Below are 27071 nucleotides of genomic sequence, written 5' to 3'. Positions count from 1 at the left end.
AACTCCATGAAAATCATCTCTCTCTCTCTCTCTTTCTCTCTCTCTTTCTCTCTTTCTCTCTCTCCTTTGCTGATACGAGGGTTTTGTGCAGATGCCTTAGGTTTCCATTCTGTCTCCTGGCGACGCTCTCTACTTGTCTGCTGTTTTTTTTGGAGATGTTGTTTTGTGGTAAATACAGTCTTGGCAGGCAGCCCCCTCTCTCTCTCTCTCACACACACACACACTAATGACTAGCACTGAGATAGTTCTCAGGGTGGCTGTGGTATTGTTGTGAGGGGGTTCTCAATTGCTCCCGTTGGCAGCCAAATCCTCCGGCATTCGACACGCAGCGATTTTGTGCCAGTCAATACTGCGCCTTGGTCTGCCGAGCTCCTGAAATGTCTTGGGTGGAAACAAAAGTGGAACGGTCTAGAGGTTTATCTTCTCTCAGTGTGTGTGTTTCCTACAGCTCAACAATAACCAGATTCAGACCTCGGAGAGGGAGAGTCTTCCTGTGTAACCCATTTTTAACCCTGACCCCAGGATTTGGGCCCCACCTTGAAAAAAAAAAGTTGTGAGCATTCTGTTAGCCAGTCAGAGACACATATCCTGTGGCAGTGCCAAAGTTCAAGGTTGCATTCATACTGGTGATTGCTATGGTAACCAAGGTCACGCCTCCCTGTTCTGAGTGAAGTCATGTAACTTTTGTTTCGTTTTATGAGGGGAGTGGGGGTGAAGCAGGGAGGGTGACCAATCACATTATTATGAAGCTGTTCTAATTTCTGCTAAGAAGCTTCCTCTCTTTATCTCTTTAGGAACTAATCATTAGAGCCTCACAATGTTTTTATTTCTAATTGTCTGACTTCACCTGCCCACTGCTAGTCCATAGGGCTAGTCCATAGGGCTCTGAGAATAAAGTGCTTACACGAGTAGAATGGCTTTGTCTTTAACTACTTTGCATTCATTCTGTCAGTTTTTCTCTCTGGTTGTTTGGTACATACTCATGCTTGTAGCTAAACCTGTTCAGACGAATGTCTTAACAGTGGCAGGCTGTGCTCTCTTTTCTGTGCGTGTTGTGGCGTCTGGTTGTAGGTCCCTCTGTGCCAGTCTGTCAAAACGCTGTCCCAGGGCACAGACAGCCAGGGCACCGGTCTCCCGTCATCTCAATCCTCTTTAGCAGGCCGCGACGCCAGTCTCTGTGCCAATCCTCAGCGTGAGACATGAGGGCTGGAGTGAGGAGTGAGGGAGAGGTAGAAAGAGAAAAGAGAAAGGGGGGGGGGGGTGACTAGGAGAGCCTCCAGTGCCAAACAGAGGGGGGATGCTATAGAGGGAGTACCCTAAGACAGCAGCACTCTTCTGGGGTAGATTACAGCTCAGGGATCCCTGGAGGAGGCAGTGAAGCAGAAGGAGAATTGTGTGTGTGTGTATGTGCAGGTGGCAGGTGGTTGACTATCAGGGTCCACCAGAGACAGGTGGTGAGTGTGTTTCTGGGTCAGGACTGGGAAGGAGGGAGGGGGCATATCAGTCAGTCATGAGGGTATTTAGGCAGCACTTCTGTGTATTGACCTCAGTATTATAACAGATAAATACAGTGTGCAGTTTTTTGTTTTTTTTTGTCACCAAAGCAAGGACAGTGTTTGTGTGTGTGTGTATGCGCATGTATGCGTGTGCATGTGTGTGAGTATGTGTGTGTGTGTGTGTGTGTGCTGTTAAATAAGCTGATACATACAGTGTGAATGTTATTCCAGGGGCGCAATACGAAGGGGCAATTTTACGCTCGGTCTTATTGTGATCTCTGCTCACAAGGTATTAGAAATCTGACTCTGACTGATGCACTGATTGTAAGTCGCTTTGGTAAAAAGCGTCTGCCAAATAACAAAATTGTAAATTGTAAAATTGTATTCAACATAGTCAATACCATCCCTGTTGAATCAGTTGATGCCTGATGCAGCTTAACATACAGGTTTGTTTTTCTGCACAAATCTGTCTGTGTGTTTGTCTGTGTGACCAATTTTTTTATAAACTTTACAGCCAATATTCCTCTCTCTCTCGCTCTCTCTCTCTCTCTCTCTCTCTCTCTCTCTCTCTCTCTCTCTCTCTCTCTCTCTGTAGGACTCTCTCTGCGGGGCGTGTCTGAGTCCCTGGGCAGGGCTGTCATGATGTTTTAGAGGAGGGTGGGGGTCTCTCTCCCCGCTCCACCATGAAAGGTTACGGTCCCCAGCGCAGCCGCCATCTCTCTGACGCCTGCGACCCGCCCGGAGATCACTACCCTCCTGCCGCCACCCTACCTGGCAGCCCTTACCTGCTCACCCCTGACCACCGAGCAATGGAGCACTATGGCGCGCTTGACCCCCACCACTTCTCCCCGTCCCCCGCCCCTCCCGGCCTGCCCCCGGACTGCCTCATGCCCCTCAATAACCAGCTCTCCACCAGTAGCACCTTCCCCAGGATCCACTACAACTCCCACTACCAGCAGGGGGACTTCTCACCCCCCGGCGGGGGAGACAGCATCGGTGGCATCAGCACGGGCACGCTGGGCACCTCCATGTCCATGGGCATGGGGTTGGGAATTGGCATGGCAGAGAGTCAGAATGCCATGATAACCAGTGGATCTGCCACCATATCAGGTAAACAGGACTGTTTAAACATGACTGGGAGAAATGCAGGAAACATCAGCTTGAATTGGCTTGTTTTAATGTTCGCTGTTATCAAATAGAAAAGCCTTCTTTGAGTCGATTTGTACTGAATTGAACTGAGGACTGAGGTATGGGGTATTTAACATTTAACTTTTTAGAGTCTTAAGGCTGTCGATTCTGATAAGGTCTGTGCTATACTAGAAAAAAACACGTAAAATCTCTTACAAAATGTGATAGAATTACAATTGTGTGGAGTTGTAATGAACGGTTTCTTTTGCCTAATTTCTGTATGTCACAGCTTTTAAATAATTAAAGCCAAATTATTATGTTTTCTTTACTGAAAACATCTATGTAGCAGGCAGCTATTTTTTAGGAAGTAACTCATAGGGTTATTGCCATTTCTGACTGATAAATATTTGATTTTTCTGTCTCCATCTCAGGCAGGGGGAAGATGAACCGTTTGCCGCCCAACCTCTTGGACCAGTTCGAGAAGCAGTTGCCAGGGCAACGGGACGGCTTCAGCACGCTGCAGTTCCACCGGAGTTCGGCTGTGGCAACCACCAAGCAGCAGCAGCAGCAGCGTACAGACAGTCCCGGACGGATCCGATACTTGGTCCACTCCGTCCAGAAGCTTTTCGCCAAGTCTCAGTCACTTGAGAGCTCTGCTGTCAAGGGCAACCACAGCAGCCGCTCGGCCAATGCCACCTCATCGTCAGGAGGCGAGGATGGCGGCAAGCAGCACCGTCGGAGCAAGAGCAAGGACCGGGCCAAGAGTGAGGGCACCAACAAACGCCGGCCACGTTCCAACATGTCAGGGTACTGGAGCTCAGACGACCTGGACAGTGACATCAGTAACTATAGGAACCCCATGGCGATGATGACACTGGGCCGGGAGAGCAGCATGGGCGGGGTTGGGGGCGGGGCTGGTGGGATGGTCCATGGTACTGAGGGGAACTCCAGGTATTTCATGCATGGTTACAACACCATCAGTGAGCACACGCTCAAGTCCTCCAAAAGCAACAATGACCTGAAACTCCAGGAGCTCCCTGCCCTCTTTGGCCCCGGGGGAGGGACCGGAGGAGGGATCGGGGACGGTCAGTTCGGGAAGGGGAGCCCTTGGTCCACGCTAACCCTCGGGACGAACAGGCAGGTGTGTCAGAAGGGTTCTGCCACACTGGACCGCTCTCTGCTCAAGTCCAAATCGTGCCATCAGGAACTGGCCTGTAATTACCTACAGGTCAGAGGCAGAGTGAGTAGATTCTATGCTCTCTAGTCAGATGACTGTCTACCGCCTGATGGGTGAAAAGTAGGGTGAAAGGGTGAAACTGCTTATAAAGCTTCAGAGTGAATCAGACTGTTGGAGGGTTCGGTCTAATAGGATCAGGCAAGTTGCACTGATCTGTTGGTCATTTCTTTTTAGTTGACTGACAGAGCTGTAACTCGTGTTATCATCCAATGATTGTATGTGGGCATAACATTGCCTGCCATATATGAGCATAACCTGTCTGTGTGTGTTCATGTTACCGTGTTCAGTCCGTAAATGACATAGATTGTTAACAGTGAAAAAAATGTTAAGTGTGAAGGATCAGCTCTGAGTAGCAAGGCTAGTTCAGAGTAAGATATCTGAAAGGCCCTTGTTTTCAGTCCCTTTATTGAAGTCCCTCTGTCCTGCATATCTTTGTTCTATAACCTACATTGTCACAGCTGAATGAGCTAATGAAGGGCTAGACGATTAGTTGATCAATGGACTCATCACGTGTTAGTTCTGGAATAAAACAAAAGCATGCAGGGTGAAGGGACTCCTGAAGAACAGACTGTACTTAGGGTGACCATATTTTGGTTTTCAAAAAAGAGGATTGGGGTGGGGGGCAGGGGGGCAGGGGGCAGGATGCATTCTCCTCCTAACTTATTGGGAAATTTAAGTGTATGTCATTTTCGGTTCCTGTCGTTGCGCATGTAAGGTTGATGCTTGACAATGTAATGTGATCCTGCATCTATACTTAACTGTCACAATGCATAGCCAGCTGGTCTTTAATAAAATAAATAACTACTAGCGTAATAACAGTGGCAAGATGACCTTTTTTCTTTCCATTCAAGTTTTGGTGGTGTTACGGCTTTCGTAAGTTCTTTTGGCTGTTAACGGTAATGAACGGTAATGGCTGTTAACGGTAATGCTGTGTTAACGGTAATGAATGAGATGCAGTTTATCCACTGTTTATGGCATGATAGTGTACATGACCGTCCATTGGTGGCATGCGGGACGTAAAGAGAAAGGTAAAAACAATGCAAACGCACACACAATGAATGGCGACTGTGGAAAGCAAAAGCCAAATCCCGGACATTTTGGCGAAAATGCTGAACGCATTCTTTAGGTCCAAAAAAGAGGATATGTCCAGGAAAAGGAGGACATATGGTCACCCTACTGTACTGGACTAGAGTGTAGCAGAGTGTACTTAACCACTAAACTATGGGGAGCAGGCTTTACTAGACTTTACCAGAGTGTACTTAACCACTAAACTAAAGGGTACAGGCTTTATTAGACTTTACTAGAGTGTACTTAACCGTTTAACTAAAGGGTACAGGCTTTATTAGACTTTACCAGAGAGTACTAGAGTGTACTTAACCACTAAACTATGGGGAGCAGGCTTTACTAGACTTTACCAGAGTGTACTTAACCATTAATCTGTAGGGAACGGGCTGTATTAGACTTTAGCAGAGTGTACTAGAGTGTACTTAACTACTTAACTATAGGGAACACACTTCACTAAACTATGGGGAGCAGGCTTCACTAGACTTTACCAGAGTGTACTTAATCACTAAACTAAAGGGTACAGGCTTTATTAGACTTTACTAGAGTGTACTTAACCGTTAAACTAAAGGGTACAGGCTTTATTAGACTTTACCAGAGAGTACTAGAGTGTACTTAACCACTAAACTATGGGGAGCAGGCTTTACTAGACTTTACCAGAGTGTACTTAACCATTAAACTGTAGGGAACGGGCTGTATTAGACTTTAGCAGAGAGTACTAGAGTGTACTTAACTACTAAACTATAGGGAACACACTTCACTAGACTTTACCAGAGAGTACTAGAATGTACTTAACCACTAAACTATAGGGAATAGGCTTTATTAGACTTTACCAGAGTGTACTAGAGTGTACTAGACCTCTAAACCAGGGGTGTCAAACTCCGGTCCTGGAGGGCCGGGGTCCTGCTGATTTTTGTTTTCACCTCTTAGTTACCTGTTGATTTTCACCTTGAAAACAGGTGTGGACACTCTTCAGCCAATCAGAGATTCTATTTAGTTGATCTACAAGAAAAACAGCAGGACCCCGGCCCTCCAGGACCGGAGTTTGAGACCCCTGCTCTAAACTGTAGGGAACAGACTGTACTAGGCTGTACTATACTGCATAAGAGTGGTTTACACCACTAGATTGTTAGTTTCAGAACCAGCACAAATACAACTATCCGCTTGAACCCACCAAATAAGTTGATCTGTATTCTCTACCAAAAGACCAATTTAAAGGTACATATTAACGTTATTGCTCTCCAGAGCTTTATGTTCACATCTGAACTGTTTTCCTCCCTGGTGAATGGCCCTTTTAAAACTGGATGTTTTTCCATGTTGTGTGTCATTTTGGAAAGATGCCCTCTACCGGCGACTGGGGCGGAACTCTGGGAAGAAGCGGTGTTCCAGGGGAGATCCCCTGTCGTAGGATGAGGAGTGGCAGCTACGTGAAAGCCATGGGGGACCTGGAGGACAGCGATGACTCGGACAGCAGCCCCAAACCCTCCCCAAAAACCGCTGCCCGTCGTCAGAGTTATCTACGCGCCACACAGCAATCACTCAGCGACCAGCTTCCACCTCGGAAGTAAGACAACACACACACACACACACACATGCACACACACACACCCAGACTCACATATATATTCTTTTAGGGTATTTTTGTGTATAGGCTGATACTTGAAAAGAACCAAACTCGTATTCAAGTGAATATAGAGTAGAGGAGAATTCTGTCCACTGTCCATTTGAGAGAAGACTCACACTTATCACTGCTCCACGACAGTTTTTAACCTAGAAGGTTTTGCTTAGAACCGCTCTGGGGGCATGGGAACTCCCAGGGATTTTTTGTTCATAATGCACATACAGAATGAACTGCACTGCAGACTGACAGACAGCTGGACAGAACTCAGATGAACATTGTTTGTAGTGTCCCCCACATGCTTAAAAATGATGATGAAAAGCTCTGAGTTTTGAAAAATTGGAGGAAAATGACCGAAAGTGTGAACACAGCCTTACGCTCACACAGCAGAGGGCTGCTAGAGAGCCAGGAATCCCGCTGGGAGTGGAGGTGTGATCATCCAAAGGATGGAGCTCAGGAATTCTCTCTCTCTCTCTCTCTCTCTCTCTCTCTCTCTCTCACACACACACACACACACACACACAGCCAAGCACACTGTGCTTATTCATGCATTCAGTTAAACATGGCTGGTCTGTTTCCTTCTCCAACATATGCACCCTCTCACACAGGCACTTAACTAAAAGCAATGATATGATCTTTTAAACAATTACACACAGTAGTTATAAACACACACACACACAACCCACAGACACACACACAAAACACACACAGAGCATGCACACAACCCACCCACACACACATACACATACACAACACACACACAGACACACGGAGAGAGAAACTGACAGACAAAAAGACATTCAGTTCAGTTCAGTACAGTAACACAAGGTGGCACCAAACTAATACAGTCAAAGGAAAACACACACGTGCACACATCTACACCCACACACACACACACACACACACACACACACACACACACAGAATACCATGGAATAGTGTGTGTGCTAATGTAGATGGTGTAGATTTATTTATGACCGGTTTAAAGATCAGCATTTCAGACTTCAGTGCTGATCTGTGTTAAATATTCTTCTGTGTTCTAGAGTTTTAAATGAGTTTTTGGTGTTGTAGGTTCTCCCTGTTTTTACATACACAATTGCAGTTAAGAAAAGTGTTGTGATGCAACTCCCATTTATAAACAAAACAGATAAAAATCAGGGTATATTGTCATTAAAAGTGAACATCCACCGTTCCTTAAATACCAACACCTCTTCTCCTTATCTCCTAACATTTCTTCTCTCACTCATTCATCCAAACATATTCCACCTCACCTCACAATTCTTTCTCTACCTCTTCTTTTGATTCTTTCTCTCTTTTCTATGTTTCAATCTTTCATTTCTGCCTATTCTTGGATTGGTGTCTGGGCGGCAACCCCATTGTTTTTGCTCTCTCTCTCTCTCTCTCTCTCTCTCTCTCTGTCTCTCTCTCACACACACACATAAATAAATCAATCTACCACTCTGAAACTTCATGCCCCCCCCCCCACCTCCTTAACATTGTCCACTTCACTATCATCTTCCCAAATTAATCTCTCCCCCTTCCCTGAAATGCTTTCCACATGCTTTCCATACCCTTGCCCCTAAACATACATGCACATACATGCTTTCCATACCGTTACCCCTAAACCCGAACCACGGCTTCTGCACCACTTCTACACCTGTAACCCGAATGCTCTCATTCCTCTCCATAAACTGTCTCCACCCCTTCCCCACCCTACTCCATTCCTGCCACTCCCAACACCAAACCCCTCTCCAAACACAACCCAAACCCTTCGTCCACCTCCACTGCAGTCGTATGTTGGATTACTCCATGCTGCAGGGCGATCTGCAGGCCCTGTGGTCTCCCCTCCACAGCATCGCATCTCTACAACAGATTGGAAGATCTGTCAGGTCAGTGTAGCCCTCTGCCGCTGTCTGGCATCGTCACGCTGGCCGCTCAAAAATGCTCCACTCTGCGGTCACAGCCATCCTGTCTGAGACCTCCTGAGGGACGTTCGACCCTCAGGCTTGTCTGACGGCGCCCGGACGGGTGAAAGTGATTAATATAGCCAGCTAAAAGAGAACCCAGAGGTTCTAGACGCGGACTGTCACGCTGCTCAGACGCTCCCCAGTTGGACAGCTGCTTTTGCTTAAAGCATTCTCTGATTGGACATCAATGTGAATCAGCTCTTTGCTGATTGGCAGTTGTCTACATCAGATCAGTTTAGTAAGGCAGTGCAGTGAGTCGGTCTGGTTTATCACAATGAGAAGATTCCTGCTTGGATGGCATGTATGCTCAGCTTTGGCTATTTCTCAACTGTGTTTGTCTTCATTAAAATCCTTCAGTGAAGTGCTAAAGCATACGGTCCTGTTTGTAGTTCAGGTTTTCACATTATGTTCCAGAATGCCTTCCCAACGGTTGTTCCATATGTGTGTTTTATGGTCTTACCAACTGATTCAGGACATGTGATGATGGACACAGCTAAGAATGAGGAACACCTGACCTGAGTCAGTTGTGTAATTTGATGCAGGTATTCATAGCTGCTTGCCTTGCTCCATCAAAATCCTTTTGTTTCAGTTAACTAGATAAATGGATGGATGGATGGATGGATCGATCAATGAGTGAGTGGATGGATGGATGGATGGATGGATGGATGGATGGATGGGTGGATCGATGGATGGACTGATGGATGGATCGATGGATGGATTTATGGATGACTGGACTGATGGATGGAACAGATGGACAGACAGATGGGTGGTTGGACTGATGAATGACTAAATGGATAGGACCTTTATATGGACAAAGCACATTAGTCAGGTTCTGTGTGTAATTTGAACATGTTGCAAACCTCATATAAAAATAATACGTATACGGTCATGCTCTTTTTCACTGCAGAGAGCTTTAAGTGTGTGCTTTATCTCTTTCCATGAGCTCTTCCCATGTGTCTGAGGAGTAACATCACATCGCAGTTTGATGGGACATACTGATTTTCTCCTCTGCTCTCGTCTCTACCTCCACCCCCCCCCCCCATCCTCTCTCTCTCTCTCTCTCTCTCTCTCTCTCTCTCGCCTTCTTTCTTTCTCTCTGCCCTCTCCAGTTGTCTTCCCTCTCTTAGAGAGTTCTCTGGGAACCGTAGTTTGGATAATCTGGACTGTATCGGGGGCTCGTCTGGCTCTCCGTTCCCACGTTGGGATGACGACGACTTCAGCCAAGGCTGCAGTACGCTCGGCCGCAACAGCTGCATCAGCCAGGTCAGAGGTCACCTATCCCAATACACACCTACGCTATGGACATCACAGTATGACTGGTCCAGCTGGTGTTAGGCGAAATTACAGCTGTTGTGTACACTGTAGTCAGCACCTTATCAACAAAAATTGAAAAGCTGTCTCTTTCCTGTGGCTTTTGTCTCGCTCATTCATAAATATCAGTCAATTATAGCCTCTTTATCTGGTCCACGCGTCACTGGGTGAGATAATCATTCCTACAGTGGTAATGACCGGAGATAATAGATTGGCATCACACAGAAATTTCGCAGCCCGTTCCTGAAAGCGAGTCATCAACCTGTAGAATTAGCCCTCGTCTTTTCTCAAAGAGCTTTACGTCTTCCCCCTTTCAGATCCACCCTTCCCCGCCCCGCCCCACCCCATGCCTCCCTCTTCACTTTGCCTGAGTGAAAGCAGAGTAGTTTTGGGCCTGCAATAAGAGCGAAATGACTAAAGCCCCCTTTTATAATGGGAACATATCTGGGCACTAATGCATTGAGTTGTCGCAGTGATATAGTGTATGACACTAGCTCTGAGAGGAGATCCCATTGGTCCATACACAGAGAGCCCATTAACCCTACTGTCAACAAGGTCACTCCAGTCACTCTGACGCACATCCCACAATCCAACGTTTATTCCACACAGGGCTTCAGTAAGAAGGTCAGTCACAGATACACTGCACAGATGTATCTCTGTCAGGTTCTTTACAAATGAAAAGGTATTTTGTGCCTCTCAGAGAGCTACCTGCATTTGTCACTGTGCAATATGTGTGCGTCACTCACGTCACATTAGACAGACGGTCATATCGGAGAAGGTAGATTTAAAGTAAACTGAGGCTGTGTTATTACACATGCATGAAAAGGTTAACTAATATAATTACCAAAAGACTTAGAGACCATTAAGCATAAACATAAAATTAATCAGGACAGTGTTTTTGTGAAACCTTATTCATGCGTACTTTAAGGCTTCCAGTGACTGGTCACTGGACTCATGGTATCACCTGATTGCTTTTCTTTGTGTCAGTGTATTTCCCAGTGTCTCAGTTCACCTTCAATAACAGTCTCAATATTATATTTAACTTTCCTTCCTCTGCCTTCCTACACTCTGCACCCAGGAGGCCTTAGAGGAAAATGATTATTTTTGACTTTGTAAGATGTGGTATATTTTTGTGTGTCAGAGATCTCACACGTGCAGCGCCTTTATCACTGATTCAGTCGACTCTTTGATTATTGAGAACTTTCTAGAGAGGGCTTATTCTTGGACGACAGTGCTCTCTCTCTCTCATCCCTTTCACTGTCTTACAATTCTGCAGCAGAGTTCTCCCCTGTCAAAGAATTTTTTAAAAGGGAAAAAGAAAAAGAAAAGAAGCACTTTTAAGATTAAAATTTGAGTATGGTTGAAAATTTGACTTTCATATTGTTCAGATTTAATCTAAAATAAACTTGCTTATTTATGTTGAAAACCCATGCTTGTTCTTATAGCACGGTTTAGATTAACATCCAGTGAAAGTATTTCAAATTTTTTCACAGCAATTTCTCAGACATGTTCTTGTATGTGTGGGTTTTCCTAACATAACACTAGAATTCTAATTGTGCACTAGGTAAGCATGACAGACACACACACACACACACACACACACATATATATATATATATATATATACAGAGAGAGAGAGAGAGAGAGAGAGAGAGAGAAATATACAAATTTCAGATGTGTTTATCTCTCATACTGCTTAAACTCAAAGACCTTCGTCTTCCACCATCTTGGATTTTTGCTGTTTTGAATTTCTCAAAATACATCTAATGCAAACCAGCTCTGGAAATGCTCTGTCATTGAAATTGTAATGAGGTCCCTATGAACAGAGGGACACCACAGCTTTGTGGGAAAATGCATAATAAAGCTCTTGTTGTGACCAGAGAGTGAAAAGTCTGGACAAATTGGTCTGGCCTTCTTATTGTCTGGAATTTTGGATTAAGTTTAGACAGAGACTTGATGTGTAGTGCAACATGTGAAAATAAAACAGTAGTCATTAATTAATCCTGGATGGAGAGGGTCGTTTTGTTCGTCAGACGCAACAAAGACCTCCCCTGTGATGTTTCAGCTGGTGAGAACAAATTGTCTTTAATTTGTCTGGCGTTTGATTCATCCAGCAAGTTAGTCCTAGCCTTTTAAAAGAATCCCTCTCTTCTGTCTTCTCTTAATCTTTATCTCCTGCTCTCTCTCTCTGGCAATCTCCCTGGCATTCTTCCTCCACACACACACACACACACACACACACACACACACACACACACACACACACACACACACACACCTCTGAGCTTTGTTCTTAGCTATGACTCACCCCTCTGCTGCTTTATTGGATCCCAGCTGTGTGAATGACAGATAGAAACACTGTGCTTTCCTCCCTGTTTCCCTCCAAACAGCTCTCCCAGGAAGAATGGCCACATCCCCCATCCATCCATCCTAACAGCCCTTAACCTCATTTACCTCATATTTACAGCCATTTCTCTGTCTCTAAACTCAATTTAATCTGATCTAACCCAATATAAAACTCACCTCAGACTAACAACATTTAATTACAGACATAAATAAATATCAGTCTATAGCACAGACTAATCAGTATTATTATGAAAAATATAAAAAACTAAATTTAAAAAAAAAGGGACACAGGAATCCCTAAGGTACAGAACTGTATTGGCTGTAATGGTTTGTTACATGGATTATGTTTCAACTGATTATCATTTTATTCAGTGTGTCAGATGAAAAGAGCTTTATGCTGTTTCTAGAGGAATTCACTTGATTTAACATTTAAATGAGCATTTGGAATGAATGGATATTTTGTTTATTTAATTGTTTATATAAAATTGTTGTATATTATTATTAACTTGTAGTCCATTGCGTGTTATTTAAGAAATCAGTGTTAGTATATCTATCTTGATGCATCTCAGAAAACTCCTTAAACTGTGTTTGTGGCTCTGTGAAGGCAGACGTGTCTTAGAGGAATGCTATGCTTGTCCATTCTGTTTGCTATAGTGCTGTTCTGGGCCCATTTGGTTCAGTTTTAGTGCTCTCACAACAGCTGTTCCGCACAGGTGCGTCTCTCACTCGCTCTCTCTCTCTCATTCTCTCACTCTCTCCCTCTCTCACACACACACACACACACACATATGCACACGCACACTCCTCACTTCTCTTTTCTTGTTCTCACAGGATTTTGAGTGAGAATTTTTGTGGTTGTTGTTGTTTTTAATATACTTGTGGCTTGTTAGAAGGTAACACTACATTACAGTAATTTGTTCTTATCCTTTAGAGGTTTCCCACAGGAAATTACATCACTGAATGCAGCAGAGGTCCATATAGTTAAACACCACCGCCACACCCACACCCACACCCACACCCACCCCTGCCACTTGTCAGCTGCAGAGCCTTGTTTGGTTTATATTTTCATTCCTTTGTAGGGTTTGTTCAGAGTGTCTGAGCAAACTGATCAGTGACAGCCACAGCTCCTCAGGCCAAAATCAGTACCACATGCTCCACCATGCACCACTGTGAATCAGGCTCTTATCACACCAATCTGGCAACCTGTCTGAACCTGCCTTTGTTCCACCAGGTGCGAGACCTGGAGCTGAGCCAGCGTTACGGAGACGAATCCTGCTCGGAGTCTGTGTTTGGGGAAACCCACATCCACACTCACTCACGGTCCCACTCGCGGGCTGACGAACCCCCTGACCTACCCATGCCCACATGCTTCCGATCCCGTAGCCATAGCTACCTACGCGCCATCCAAGCAGGCTGTTCCCAGGACGACGACACGGCCTCGTTGGACTCGGATTCCCCGCCTCCCACTGCCACCACTGTACGCACCTACAGCACCAGCACTGGTGAGTTCACTCAGAGATATCTGGTAACCTCTGCATACCAAAGAGCTCTGCGCACTAACCCTGTGAGGGGCTATGACATCATCACTTCAACCACACACTGGTCATACCAGATAATGTGCCAAACGTGAGTTTTGTTTCATGGTCAAAAAATACATGTTATGAATAAACTGGTCAATTAATGAATGAATTAATCAATTTTGATTCAAATTTATTTACTAATTTCAGTCTCAATTAAAATGTAATTTGAATTCAAATTGAAAAAAAACATTAAGTAAATCAAACTGGAATAACAATGAAATTACAGGCTGTTAAACAGATTTCCAGTAGATTACATGTAACTCCACTCTGTGGGCACTGAGCACTAGTAGAGTTTTTTCTAATTTGAATGTTTGAGCAGTTATTGAGAAAAAAATGTATTCAAATACATTTCAAATCCGCTTTCAGAGAGCAGCTTCTAAAATACAACATAAATCATTCACATTAACTCTTTTTGCAGAACAGTATGTTTTCTGTCATGTGAAATGAAAAGGTCTCATTTACCTGAGTGTCTATAAACGAGACTACAATACTGCATTCTCTATTTTATTTTATGCTGTACTATTTAATACAATTTGTATATTCAATAATTACAGATTACACCTCTCTTGGTTCTGAAACTACAAATAATTTCTTTGAACTGAATTCAGTTTCTCGCAATTCCGATTCAATTCTGCATTCTCAACACTGAGGCTAATTCCAGCTCCAGTAGATTACAGCAGTTTTGCCTATCAATAGAGTTGATCTAATCCTGTGAGAGACAGGACTGTTATGCTACACTTACAGGGAACGGATTTCTGAGGAGTGAAAACATGACCCATTATTTACATTTTGCAGAGCATTTTAACAAACAAATGCTATGAGTTTACACAGGAGATTCACACCAGTGATGTTAACTACACAGAGCCTGTCTCCCATGTGCCTGTGAGAGCTTGTGTTTTGCAGTCACTGTGTTTCTGTTTGGGAGTCACCATTTCTGGGTAGCATGCTGTTGTGTTTAAGACAAAAGACAAAGTTTTCGATATCTCATGAACCTTCACACGTGTGTCCAGTAGAGGGCAGTCTTAGTTAGATTGTGTGTCACAGTAGGTCTGAGGCTCTTTGCTGTATAGTACAGGTCAGTCCTCATATGCTGTGTACTAAACACCTTACAGCTGCCGCAGATTGCAGAGAATTGACCACGGCCCTCTAAGTCATAAATCCTGCTCACTGACTTCACCATACTGCAAGTTACAGAGCATGTACTAAAAAAAAAACCCCTGAACTTTTGTTATTGCGAGTTAAAAATATCGAGGTGCATTACTTCCTGTTTTCCACAATTTCAGTAAGGTCAATGTTCATGGAAAAACAATGCTCAGGAGAAGATACTCTTTCTTAAATTTTCTTAATAATGTAATAATGTCACAACGTCATAATTTCCAGTAACTATGTCATATGGAGGTAGGATGTCTTTGAGTAACCACATGGCGTCTCTGTATGTGCGTGTGCGTGACCATGTGTGTGTGTATGTGTGTGTATGCGTGTGTGTGTGTGTGTTTGAACAGTCCACTCCACTGAGTAATCCTGTATGCTGACTAGGGGATGTCTGCTCTGTAGCAGGGGAATTAGGTCAGTACTTTGCTACTGGATAGAAGCTTTTAACTTTATTCATTTAACATGCACTAAAGTCTTTCGCTTATGTACTCTAAACCCGTTTGGGCCTTGTCTGTCTGTCTGTCTGTCTGTCGGTCTATCTATCTATCTACCTATTTCAGAATTGAAATATTAAGATATTATGCCCCTGCGTTTTGATTTGTGATCAGTAGCGCCATTTTATTCAGAATAGCTAAGACTGAGGATAAATGGTTGGATAAGCTGTGTCTTCCGCCGCACTCCTCTCCAAGAATGGAGAAAAGCTGAAGTCAAAGCACCTCATTCCCTCCCTGACTTACTCACAGGCACACCACTAGCCATTTGCGTCAGAGAGGGCGGGAGCTCAGCGGTATTACAAGGATGTTGCATGCGAGGTTTTTAAGGCGGGGTCTACTGAATTATAGCCCAATTATTACGCCTATAGCAATAACTGACAGTTTGTCTGCCCTATGCGTGGTCTCGATGGTAGGGTTTCCTTAAACAATACTCCAATACACAGTATGGAGGGTGTGCCTACAGAATCCTTTCTTTCTGAGACGTGGACCGCGGTGCTACACTCAATTACGAAAATAACGATTATCTAACGGAAACATCGTCTGCAAATACATAATTCCCAGGAGTTATCTGGTTAGACGATAAAGAAAGATAACGTCTCGAGAGTACAGACTGCTAAATTTGCTCCAGAGAAGCGGGATGCAGAAACCATTCACTGCATATTTGATAAGGCAGCGTGGAGAACATCATTCTTGGATTCGGTAAATGCCTTCTTACCTTCATCATAGAGACCGTTAGTAGTTTTATTCCCCTAGTTGAAGTTTCATTCGGGTAGCATTTCTGTATGTTCTTACTGGATGCTCTCCACCAGCGAGACTACCTGCTGGTCTACGCCTCGTTAACCTGGACTGATCTTAGATGGTGTTAATGAAGGCGATTAAACTGACTGTTGCTCGAGCGTTTTCCACGCTGTTTAACTCCTATATTAACCGTCCCGTCCAATGTATATTATCGCAAAGGGATAAACTGCGTACTTTGCTGTGCCTGATGAGGGCTACCCTTGTTTCAGGATTAGTGAGTGAGAGGAGGTACGGCATGATTGTGCCTCCATCTGCCGACAAGGCATTGCGGTCTTGTGACACGAATTAACGGTTAGCTCTTTGTGTAAAACTTTGTTCATTATGAAAGCAACTGTGACATTCATGAATAAAGTGTGCTAGGTTTAGCTATATTGGTTTCGACTGTATATTGTTTTCCTGTGTCAAAATATGTTTCACCGTATTGTTGCCAAGTTCATTTGCACGTGTAGCTTGCATGAGCCCGGCCACAGAGAGGCGCTATTCGCTCTACCGCCACGCCTCTTCCTACACATACCGTTCCGCTCCTTTTAAAGGGATAGATTTCTTTATGGTGAGATATAGATGTGTAGTAGGAGCATAGATTTAACTTTTTTCACTTCCTTGGGAGTGGGTTTCTCTTTCTTAACCTGTGGTGTCCTATGTATTTATCACCTTTCGTTGAATACCCCAGTGTGCCCAACCTCGTCGAGTTAAGACGGACACGGTAGGTGTAGAACTCTGCTAAACTGGTGGATGTGGGAGGAAAATTGTGACACTAACAACTGGTAGTACTCTAATCAAAGTGAACTTTGAGGCGATCGTTTCGGTCGTTTCAATACGAAACCGAAACTTTTAATAGCATCCTCATATATTATGCTGACAAACCGTATTAGCTTGTTGTAGGTAAGGTTGATTTTTAGCAAATATCAAACAGAATGGCAAGAGTGGGTTAATTGCAGTAGATGCAGCCTCTATAGTTTCGCCCTCTGGTCTGCAGGTAAAAGAACAAATTATTCTTGTGGTTTATTGTTTTGGAGTCGGAGTTCATTTTATTAATACTGTTGGTTTATCTATCCGATAGACTGTTGGAAATTTCGCGTGACGTTGCTTTGGTGTACTTGTTTTAGAAATGCAGTATGGGCTTGCTCCAGTGGCCACTTGAACGGAGAGACTGTGATAGCTGAAACCGGTCTGCCTTTAGTTTTTGTATCGTAGCGACCCGGTATAGTTGAGGGTGTCTCTAAATAAAACAAACTGTAAACTTGGTGCTGTGCCGCTTGAAAAATTGCATGACGACCTGATGTGTTTTCTCCGTGCTCCTGTCAACGGGTTCCATTAACCGCTGTATTAGTAATGTCATTGAAAGAACTGCATGGATACTTCAAGTCTGAGTCAGCGCTGCAAAATGAACTTTGTCACTGAAGGAGTGCTTCTGTATTCCGTCTGGAGTGGTATTTAAAAAGAATGAGAAACCTTCGCCTAGTTTTGAATTGATAGAAAGGAACATTGTGTTGAGAGAGAGAGGCAGTTGAAGAAAACTCTTGACCTTGTGCTACCAAAGTTAAAAGTGTGTAATAAGTGGAAACGAATAGAAACCCATACTTTATGATAACTCAACATACTCAACATACACACACACACACGTACACACACACACCCGCCCGACCGCCTCAATGGGGTGTATAGCATGTTGCGGCATAGCTTGTGATTGAATGATGACTTTACATGCAGTACTTCTGTGTTACATAAATACCCAAAGATCCAATCCGTTGTTCCATCTCCATTCGTCTTCCCGGGCTTGTCTCTGAGCCTCGCGGATAAGCACTAACGGTCGGTCTCGGTTTTAATGCACTTAGAAGCCCGTCAATTATTGAGCGAGCTCTCCGGTCAGGCCTGTATCCTGTATAGTTTTAAAAGCCCTTCGATGGGAAGAGCTGACGATAAGAAGGCGTGTAATGAGGTGTATGTGCTTAGGAGAAGAGGAGAGCTGATGTCTTAAAGCAAAGAAACGCCTGGTTAAGTGAGATGCGAAGTCACTAAAGAGATGGAGCTAACGACTGACCATAATAGCTGAACCTTTTGGTCTTCCCAGCATTTTTGGTAGGTGTTGTGGTAAACTGTGGTCTTTTCAGATGTTCAAGAAGAGTTTAGCGGATGATGGTTTGGTCGCACCCTGGGAGTCTGCAGAAAATGAACAATTAAAAAAAAAAAAATTAGAGAAACCATATTGTCATCATAACCACTTGGTCCGAAAATTTAACGCAAAAACAGTAACTTAAAGCGCAGTTGTAGATATTTGGGAAAGATGTATCATAAATCCACAATGTGTGTTTTTGCAATTATTTGATGTCATATTCCTTCTGTGATGTGTATTGTTTTCACCCCTGGGCGACTGGCTATCAATAGGAATAAAACATGTTATTTTGATTGGTTTTTTTATGCGTTTTTCTCCATAGATTTGGGATGGTCTGACAATTGCGTCTGGGAACCCTTTTTATTCTCTGTTTACAGTATACAGACTGATCATTACCTGCCGTTTGCCTTGTGTATCCTGATTTTCCAGTTGGTTTTTTCCCGTGGTGGTGTGGGTGGGTGCGTGGGGTTTAGGTGGGTACTGCGTTTACGATGTGGGAATAATAGAACACTCTTTCCTTTCCTTCAGGCTGTAGCTTTTACAGTATAGTGTAGTGTAGTTGATACGATAAACGGGTATGCTGTGGTCCAAGTGTTTAATCTATAGCCAAGCCCAGACGCACTTGTCGTCTTTCTGTTATTCTCCCAGGCCAGTTTATCCCTGCTGTTTCTCCCAGTGTGTTTCCTTTTGTAAAATAGTGAGTTCTGTTTTTTCTTCCTCTTCTCTTTTTTTAAATAAAGCTTGTCCGCACGCCAGCGTAAGTACAAACAAGCAGGAGAAGTTGAAGATTAGAATTTAATTACAGTTTGTCTTTTGTCTCTTTGCGTAGAAGTTTTGCCAGATGGTGGTGCGGATGACAGGGTTTTCTTTTTTTTTTTTTTTTTTTTTTTGGCAGGCGTAGGTTGGGATGTCAGGGGTGTGTGTGTGTATGTGGAGGTTGATGATCTGAGGACAGTGGCTGGTTTCCAGTGCCTCTTGGCTGGGATCTGTGGTGTGGAGCATGAAGCCAGGGCTGTGTAAGTCTGTCTGCAGCCCTGCACTGTGTAACGGTCGGATGAAACTGTTGTTCAGAGAGAAAAGAACGTGAATCCTTGGCATGCCAATCGCTGGAGTAGTGGATACAGATATGATTGAGAGGAAGAGAGAAAGAAAAAGAGGACAAGAATAAAAGAATGAAGGCGTTTCTGCTCCCGTCACCCTTTCTCCCAATGAGAAGGAGTTTGTTTGTTTGTTTGTTTTCTTACTTATTGTTAGCCAATTCTGTTCTCCAAATGGCCGTCTCCCTGATTAACAGCTGTTTGTTTGTGGCATTTAAAGCAATAACGAACAGCAGATGAAAAATGCTGACAGAAAGCTGTTGAAGGGTTTGGAGGCCTGTGTGGAGGAGGAAGCCAGACCGAGGGCCTTGTCCTGGGGCAGAAGCGTGAGAAAAAGGGTTTGGCCGTCGTCACATGTCTCCCTCCCCATGCTCCACTGCTCTTCCAGGGGTTGGATTTTAGCCTTAACCACTCCAAAGGAACAATTCCCAACAATACCCTCGTAAATAGTCTTGCAACCACAGGGTTTAGGGATGGACTGAATCTAACAAGCCAAGGGAATTGTGACTTGTCAACACTTTTAAGTATTTACAGTAATAGAGTTTGTGTTTATGACCACACAAATTTAACAGGATTACTGGTTACGCCTTCACATGCATGAATCATTCTCACTATTAGCCAATGTGCTACGTCACAAAGACGCTAACTGCACTGCTGTCAAGAGTTTTAGTCAAATACGGGCAATTTTCTAGGGCAGTATTTTTCTGTTTCAAAACTACACAGTCCTGTGAACATGGTTACCTTGTCTAAAGAACAAAAGGTCATCATCAGTGTACTTTCTTTCTTTCTTTCTTTCTTTCTTTTTCCTTTGATGACAGAATTACTGTTTAATGGGAATTAGTGTCCAGAAAAAAAGCAAAAAGTATCGTACCACATAGCCTATTATTAAAGGGCTTAAAAGTCTTAACCCACGTGCGAAAAAGTCTTAACCCTCGCCGGGGCTAGTTCTCAGTGGTTCATGCAGTACTCTGTGCTTTTTGGCTGTTCTGAGGGGGGGGGGGGGGCCGGCATGTTTTGTTTTTTTTTTTCACTCAGTGCAAGTTAACACTCCTCCACATTCCCTATGTTCCTCTCATGTGTTAGTAAGATGGTATTAGCCCGGGATGGGACGGCACAGTGGTGCTGTGCTGTGGGGGTGTCGTGAAAAGGGAGGCGTGTTGGTTTCCTCTGAAGTCTAATTGTAGTGGAGCTGTCGTGTCACCACACTGTTATTTCCCCGACTTTTGAAGTTTGGGGAAGGTCCACATTGGGCTTAAAGTATAACGCAGTCTGCTCTGTGTGTGTGTACACGCGCGTGTTTTAATTTGTGAATGCTCAGATGTTGTGTGTCTTTGTAAATGTTCAGAGGTTTTTCGGTTCCTTTGTGTTCCTGTCATTGGTGTGTCAGAGCTGTAACTGCCTGTCAGATGGGCGGAGTCAGACAAGGTCAAATAAGGTGTACTGTAGTGTTAGGTCAGTTAATGTGAGTTTATGGAAGTGCTTCAGAGAGACATGCAAATGACTGTGCTTTCACACCCGTGAGAAAGCTCAGGACATCACCTCACCCTGTGTGTGTGTGGGTGGGAGAGAGGGAGATGGGTGTGTTTGTGTGTGTGTGTGTGTGTGTGTTTCGCTAGAAGAGGAAGAAGTGAAAGCCTCGTTACATAATTTGGTGCAGAAAGCACATGCCTCTGTGGAGGACTGTGTCTGGTCAGACTGCGAGATCTGCCTTAGACGCACAGTCCTTACAGAGCGGTGTGCAGCAGTGTGCAGATGTGGAGAACATCCGTACCTGACCCGAGCGTCTGTGGACAGGTCAGAGAGCGTGAAGGAGCACTCAAACTCAACCACCGTAACATGGGCAGGCATGTCTAGAGAACAGCACTCAGCTAGAGATTCAGCACTGAATGCAAACAGAGACTCAACTTATAAAGATTATTTGGGATTTTTACCTGATGTCTGTTAAACTCTGATGTTCCTGTTTGTTTGTTTGCGTGTGTGTGTGTGTGTGTACAGTGTGAGGGAACAGTGTGTGTGTGTGTGTGTGTGTGTGTGTATTGGGGGGGGGGGGGTGGGGGGGGGTTGGTGTTGTGTGGTTTGGGTGTGTAGGCTGTGTTAATGAATTTGCAGAGCTTACATCCAGTATTTATGTATGTATGGAATTCTGTCAGACCGTGTGTGTGTGTGCGCGCGCGCATGTGTGTATGTGGTGTAACAGAGAGCAGGTGTGAAATGGCACTCATAGTGAAGACAGCTGCAGGACAGCATGGCCAACTCTGTCACTCTAACACCCTCTCAATATGTCATCATGCTTCTGTCTCACCAACACCATCAGAGCTGTCAGCAACCTCACAACTCTGAGTGTTTGTGTTCTCACAGTCATTAGCAAGACATTGAGTATTTAAAAGGAGAGAGAGAGAGAGAGAGAGTGTGTGTGTATATGAGTGTGTAAAGATCTGTGTAGGGATCTGTGTAAATGTTGCTGTGTTTGTGTGTCGTTTTTGTGTGTGTTAGCAGTAAGTCTTCCTGTGTTAGTGACTCCACAAACATCCTCTGTAAGGAGGTGGAGCAGAGCGTATCTGCTCATTAGACCGACCCTCCTTCCACGGGACGTTTCCAACGCGGTGACTAGGACAGCTCGTCTGTCAGCACACAGGATGTCTGACCGAGCGCTGCCATAGCCAGCGACACAAAGCCTACAGCATGCACGCAGAGTCAAAAAAGCCCCCCCGCAGCCTTCGTTTCAGTGGAGTAAAGCACGTAGAACAAAGGGCCTTGTTTGTCGTTAGTCCTTTTAGTCACTGTTTGTTTTCCCTTTTCCCTAAAGTAGGAGAGGTTATGCATTCTTCTCTAATAGGATTTATAATGCATGGAGCCACTAATGTGGATGAAGGTTGTTAAACAAGAATGACATGCAGACCTCATAATCTGCCATGGAAACAGGGCAAAGACCGTGTTCCACTTTAAAACACTCAGTCAAACGCAGAACAACTGACATGATGTATATGTAGACTGTGTGTGTGTCTGTGTGTTTCCAGCATTCTCACTGACCTTATTTAATGTGAGAGAACTGCGATTTCTTTTACGTTGACAGACATAAGTTATCTAACAGAACAGCTCTGCAGTTTGTCATAATTTCAACTTTTATTTTTGTGATAGAGACTTTGTGTGCAGAGGCCAAGATCTGTACATTTGTCCCACCAAATGTTCCACTTGTTCGTGATTGGACCCTCTGTCACCAGGGCGTGAGGATAGTTTTGAATACTGAGAGATAAACTGTTCTCTGTGATTAGGCTACATGTTTCCTTCTTCCCGTTCTCCCCGCGGATACCTGTTTGTCACCTTGTGTTCCTGTGCACGCCCACAGTGATGACGATGTGACCACACCAAATTACACCTGAGAACTGATAAAAAAAAACAGACAGGATTCTCTGACAGCAGGGTAACAGGAAGTCCAAATTTAAGACTGACCAACTGAAACGGTCCAGCTCCTCTCCTATTGGGCTGGTTGGAGTTTTGACTTAACATTATCCAGAGAATTAGAAAATTCCCACTGTGTTCTCTAGAGCTACACCCATCCAGAATTTTCCACAGTCTATAATGGAGCACAGCTTGATATTTTATGATAAACAGAAAATTCTGGAAAAATCAGCCAGAGAGGTTCCTAAAGGAGTAGTCCATCATCAGGTGTCCCTGACTGACAGACTGTTATAAACAGTTTTGAAAACTCAGGGCCTTTGTTTCCTCTCAGGGAAGTCAGATCTCACCGGTTTCACTCTCTTTCTCTCTGAGAACACAAACACCTCCCATGTGACAACCCCACCACCCCACCCAAATTAGACCACAGGGTGTCACAGCCGTAATGTGTCCTTTGCCCCAAGCACACGTTTATGAATGAGCCTACTGAGAGACGGTACTCAGACCATCTCTCTCTGAGCTGTGTTTGTGTGTGTGTGTGTGTTTCTCCACACGAGGTTCAGGCTGAAAATCAGGTTTGACTGACATGTTCTTTTGATGCTTTGTGAGGCAGTATGAATGGAAATACAGGAAGCTTTAGTTCTTTAAATCACAGGAGGTCAGTCAGACTGCGGCTGTTGACATGATCAGGAGCACAGCTGATCCATGTATACAGCGCAGAATGAACAGACATACACGCGCACGCACACACAAACGCACACACGTATGTAGACACTGCCAACAGACATCTGGACGGGAGCCAGCTTTTCACATACCCATCATACATATGACTCATAAACTGTGTGTGTTTGTGTTTGTTTGACTCCTTCATTATCATTTCTCCCGTAATCCAGCCTGTCATCGCTGTCTCACTCTCTTGGGTCGTATTTGTTTATGATATCATCATTCCATGAACGTATAAAAAGTATTCACACACACACACACACACAGGCATCCGTGCGGCGAGGCAGTGCATGGCCCTGTCAGCTGGCTGCAGTAACACATACATCTGTGTCCAGTGTGTCTGGGCGGGGTCGCAGGCAATGCCGCAACAGCACTGGGCACTGGAGCTGTCCTGCCATTTGTCACAGGAATGCAGGGAAGAATTTTAACAGCTTAACTAGAAACATAAGGGATAAGAGAAAAAAAACCATTTAAAGATCCTCCAAGCCTCTGACTTAGGCACTGGCATTAGTAATGCACACTTGACTGGTTGTTTTATTTTTCTTTTCTTTTTTTTTTTTCTTTTTAGGTGTGTCCTCATCCTAATTACTTTAGTCATAACACCTCAGATAGGGCTTGTCACTCAGGTAATGTGTAAAGAAAAACAGTTTATGCTTCTTATGTTTTTTTGCCTCTTGATGTCTGTGTGTGTGTGTGTGTGTGTGTGTGAGCGTGCGTGCGTGCGTGCGCACGTGTGTGTAAACTTGCAGCTGTAGGGAAATCCTCTCCAAAATCCTTTGACTAATCGGGGGAATTACATGTAATTACGAGAAGTTCTACCGAAGGGAACAGTGGAGGACGCTGGCTCAGCGCTACAGTAGCAGTCAGGAGAGATCTGCCTCCAAGGGATGTACTTTTGCACTCAGGGGAAAAAAAAAAAAAAACGTGGTTTGCATACTAACAGCCAACCAGTCAAAATTCCCTCTCTGTTCCAAGGCAGAAGCCCCATGAAGCAGAGAGGAATTGTGGACTTATAAAGCACGGAGTTTGTGAGTTGCAGTTACATTCTCGTGTCTCGCTAAACTAAACAGCTCCTTCATTAAGTTCCCATAGAGAGACTGTTGAAGCGAACGGGGAAAAGAAGAGAAGAAAAATCTGCCCTGCATTCTTAACCCTTTCTGTCTGAAGTGTTACGTTGGCTCAGAGACCCACAGACAGCACACTGAGCACGCTCAGACAGGGAGTGTCTGGAGAGGTGGAGTACAGACTCACACAGTCAGGATCAGAGGGTGTCAGATCTGTTCTCTAACAATGGAGATGGCATTAATCGTTCCGCTGACATGGTTCATAAACCTGGAAACATTCCCAGACAAACACACAGTCCCAGTGTTAGCTCAGCTGACTCTGTGTCACACACACACCAGGCCTTCTCCTCCACGCTGGAATGTCTCATCCAAAGACGGAGGAATTCCTCAGGAATGGCCCTGTCGTTCCAGACAAGGCCACGGCACCTGGTTGTCTCCCTGTAGTCTGGCCTTTGAGCTGAGGTTTGGTGTCAGTGCTGTGTGTGTGTAGAGTGTGAGGACAGTGTGCGGACAGTGGCGTGTGTGTGTGTCGAGTGTGAGGACAGTGTCCAGACAGCGAGTGTAGGTATACACAGACAGCGGGTGTAGGTATACACAGACAGCGAGTGTAGGTATACACAGACAGCGAGTGTAGGTATGCACAGACAGCGAGTGTAGGTATGCACAGACAGCGAGTGTAGGTATACACAGACAGCGGGTGTAGGTATACACAGACAGCGGGTGTAGGTATGCACAGACAGCGGGTGTAGGTATACACAGACAGCGGGTGTAGGTATGCACAGACAGCGAGTGTAGGTATGCACAGACAGCGGGTGTAGGTATGCACAGACAGCGAGTGTAGGTATGCACAGACAGCGAGTGTAGGTATGCACAGACAGCGGGTGTAGGTATGCACAGACAGCGGGTGTAGGTATACACAGACAGCGGGTGTAGGTATATACAGTTGCAGCCCTGAGTTCCCTCCACCTGAGCAGACTGCAGACAGAACAGGACTGTGGACCAGTGTGTGTTTGGTATACTACTGATCAAGTCCATGCCCAAAGCGTTTGACAGAGACCTGTGGCTTTTTCACAGTCACTACAACACAGTTACAGTCGCTGTGAGACAATCACAGTCGCTATACCAGAGTCACAGACGTCGTGTGACAGTCATTTTAACGCAGTCTCAGTCAGGGTCGCTGTACCAGACCAGTTACAGCTGTAGTGCTGCAGAGCTGGAGCTCACACTCAGAACTTTTCACTGTCCTGTTTGACGACGCTCTTACAGCACTTTTTCTCCAAGCAGGCCTCTGATTTTTTTAAAGAGTGCAACATTTTTACTTGTTTTTGGAGTACATGTACTCAAGTTCAAGTTTTTTTTCGTGTCTTTTTGATACCACATGGATTTTGTCAGGCTCTGGGGAGTAAAGAAAAGGGACTGCTGCTCTCTCAGTGAAACACAGCCCTGCAGGGTCACAACAACTGCTGCTTCCTCAACACCAAAATGTTAAACTTCAGTAAAAACATTAGTGTTTAAAAAGCAAATAAATAACTTTTTGTAGGAAAATAAATAAACAAACAAAAAGACATAGTGCTATAGTCTTGGCGAACAGCATGCTGAAGGCTCAACCTTCCACAGAGGCTTTTGAGTTCATACATCTGATCATTGATACTAATGGCAGAAAGCATAGAGATGTGAGTTTCTCAGAACACCGTGGATCAAATCTAACAGCGGGTCCATTGTTCTCTGTGTTTGCCCCAATCTCTTTCACATGTTTGTTCTACACTTACCAAACGGGTGCAGATTTAAGGGATCTGCTGAGGTAAACATTGAGGAGAATGTGGATAAGCTTTGATTGGGACTGGCTCTTAATCTTCTACATCACCTTCCAGAAGCTTCTCTGTCGACGGCAGTCACCGCTGTCGCTGTGTGTTTAATACTGGTGTAAATGGTTCTAACTGTGAGATTCTAAGTGTGTGTTGGCACTAAACACACTGCTGTAGGTACCGAACACTGCCGTCACTGTGTGTTTAATCCTGGTGTCAATGGTTGTGCCTGTGTATAAAGACAGTATACTGGTTTAAATGGTTGTAACTTTGTGTAGTGACAGTACTATGGTGGGAGTCTACTAACAGAATCACATTTAGAAATGGTTTCTGTAGAGGAATGTGCCAGAAAACACTAAGGGCAGAGTAATGAGGGTGTTGTCCACACACCAACGCGCACACACACATGCGCACAGACACACATGCACACACGAGGTGGCATTCCTGTGGGCTTTCTCTTTCTCTCTCTCTCTGTCTCTCTCTCTCTCTGTCATCGTTTCCTCCTTAACCTCAGTCGGCCATCTGCCAGCTCCACCCAAATCCCCCCAAAACACAGACACCACATGCTGAGACACACACACACACACACAAATAGCCCAGATGCAATGGGCATGCACCCTCCCGGTCCTCATAAGGGCTGGAAAAACAGTGGTACTTTTGGAAAAGAGGGGAACAGGCTGATGG

At 44.6% G+C, this 27071-nt stretch overlaps 1 protein-coding gene across 2 annotated transcripts in view; it reads left to right on the top strand.

Moving 5' to 3' along the window:
* Positions 1-2179: 2179 nt before the first annotated feature.
* dlgap4b (discs, large (Drosophila) homolog-associated protein 4b) overlaps positions 2180-27071 on the top strand; it is a 34379-nt gene continuing 9487 nt past the window's right edge. Inside the window, exons 1-6 of one of the 2 annotated variants that reach the window (XM_030776538.1) lie at positions 2180-2606; positions 3056-3864; positions 6261-6487; positions 8332-8430; positions 9618-9771; positions 13397-13667. In XM_030776538.1, the coding sequence (XP_030632398.1) occupies positions 2180-2606; positions 3056-3864; positions 6261-6487; positions 8332-8430; positions 9618-9771; positions 13397-13667 (1987 nt within the window). The remainder of the gene's footprint in view (positions 2607-3055; positions 3865-6260; positions 6488-8331; positions 8431-9617; positions 9772-13396; positions 13668-27071) is intronic. The other variant, XM_030776539.1, reaches the window with a different exon arrangement.

This window comes from Chanos chanos, chromosome 6 (genome assembly GCF_902362185.1).
Source record: "Chanos chanos chromosome 6, fChaCha1.1, whole genome shotgun sequence".
NCBI classification, from domain to species: Eukaryota; Metazoa; Chordata; class Actinopteri; order Gonorynchiformes; family Chanidae; genus Chanos; species Chanos chanos.
The sequence above is the reverse complement of the archived record's forward strand: the minus strand, read 5'-3'. Positions and strand labels throughout refer to the sequence as shown.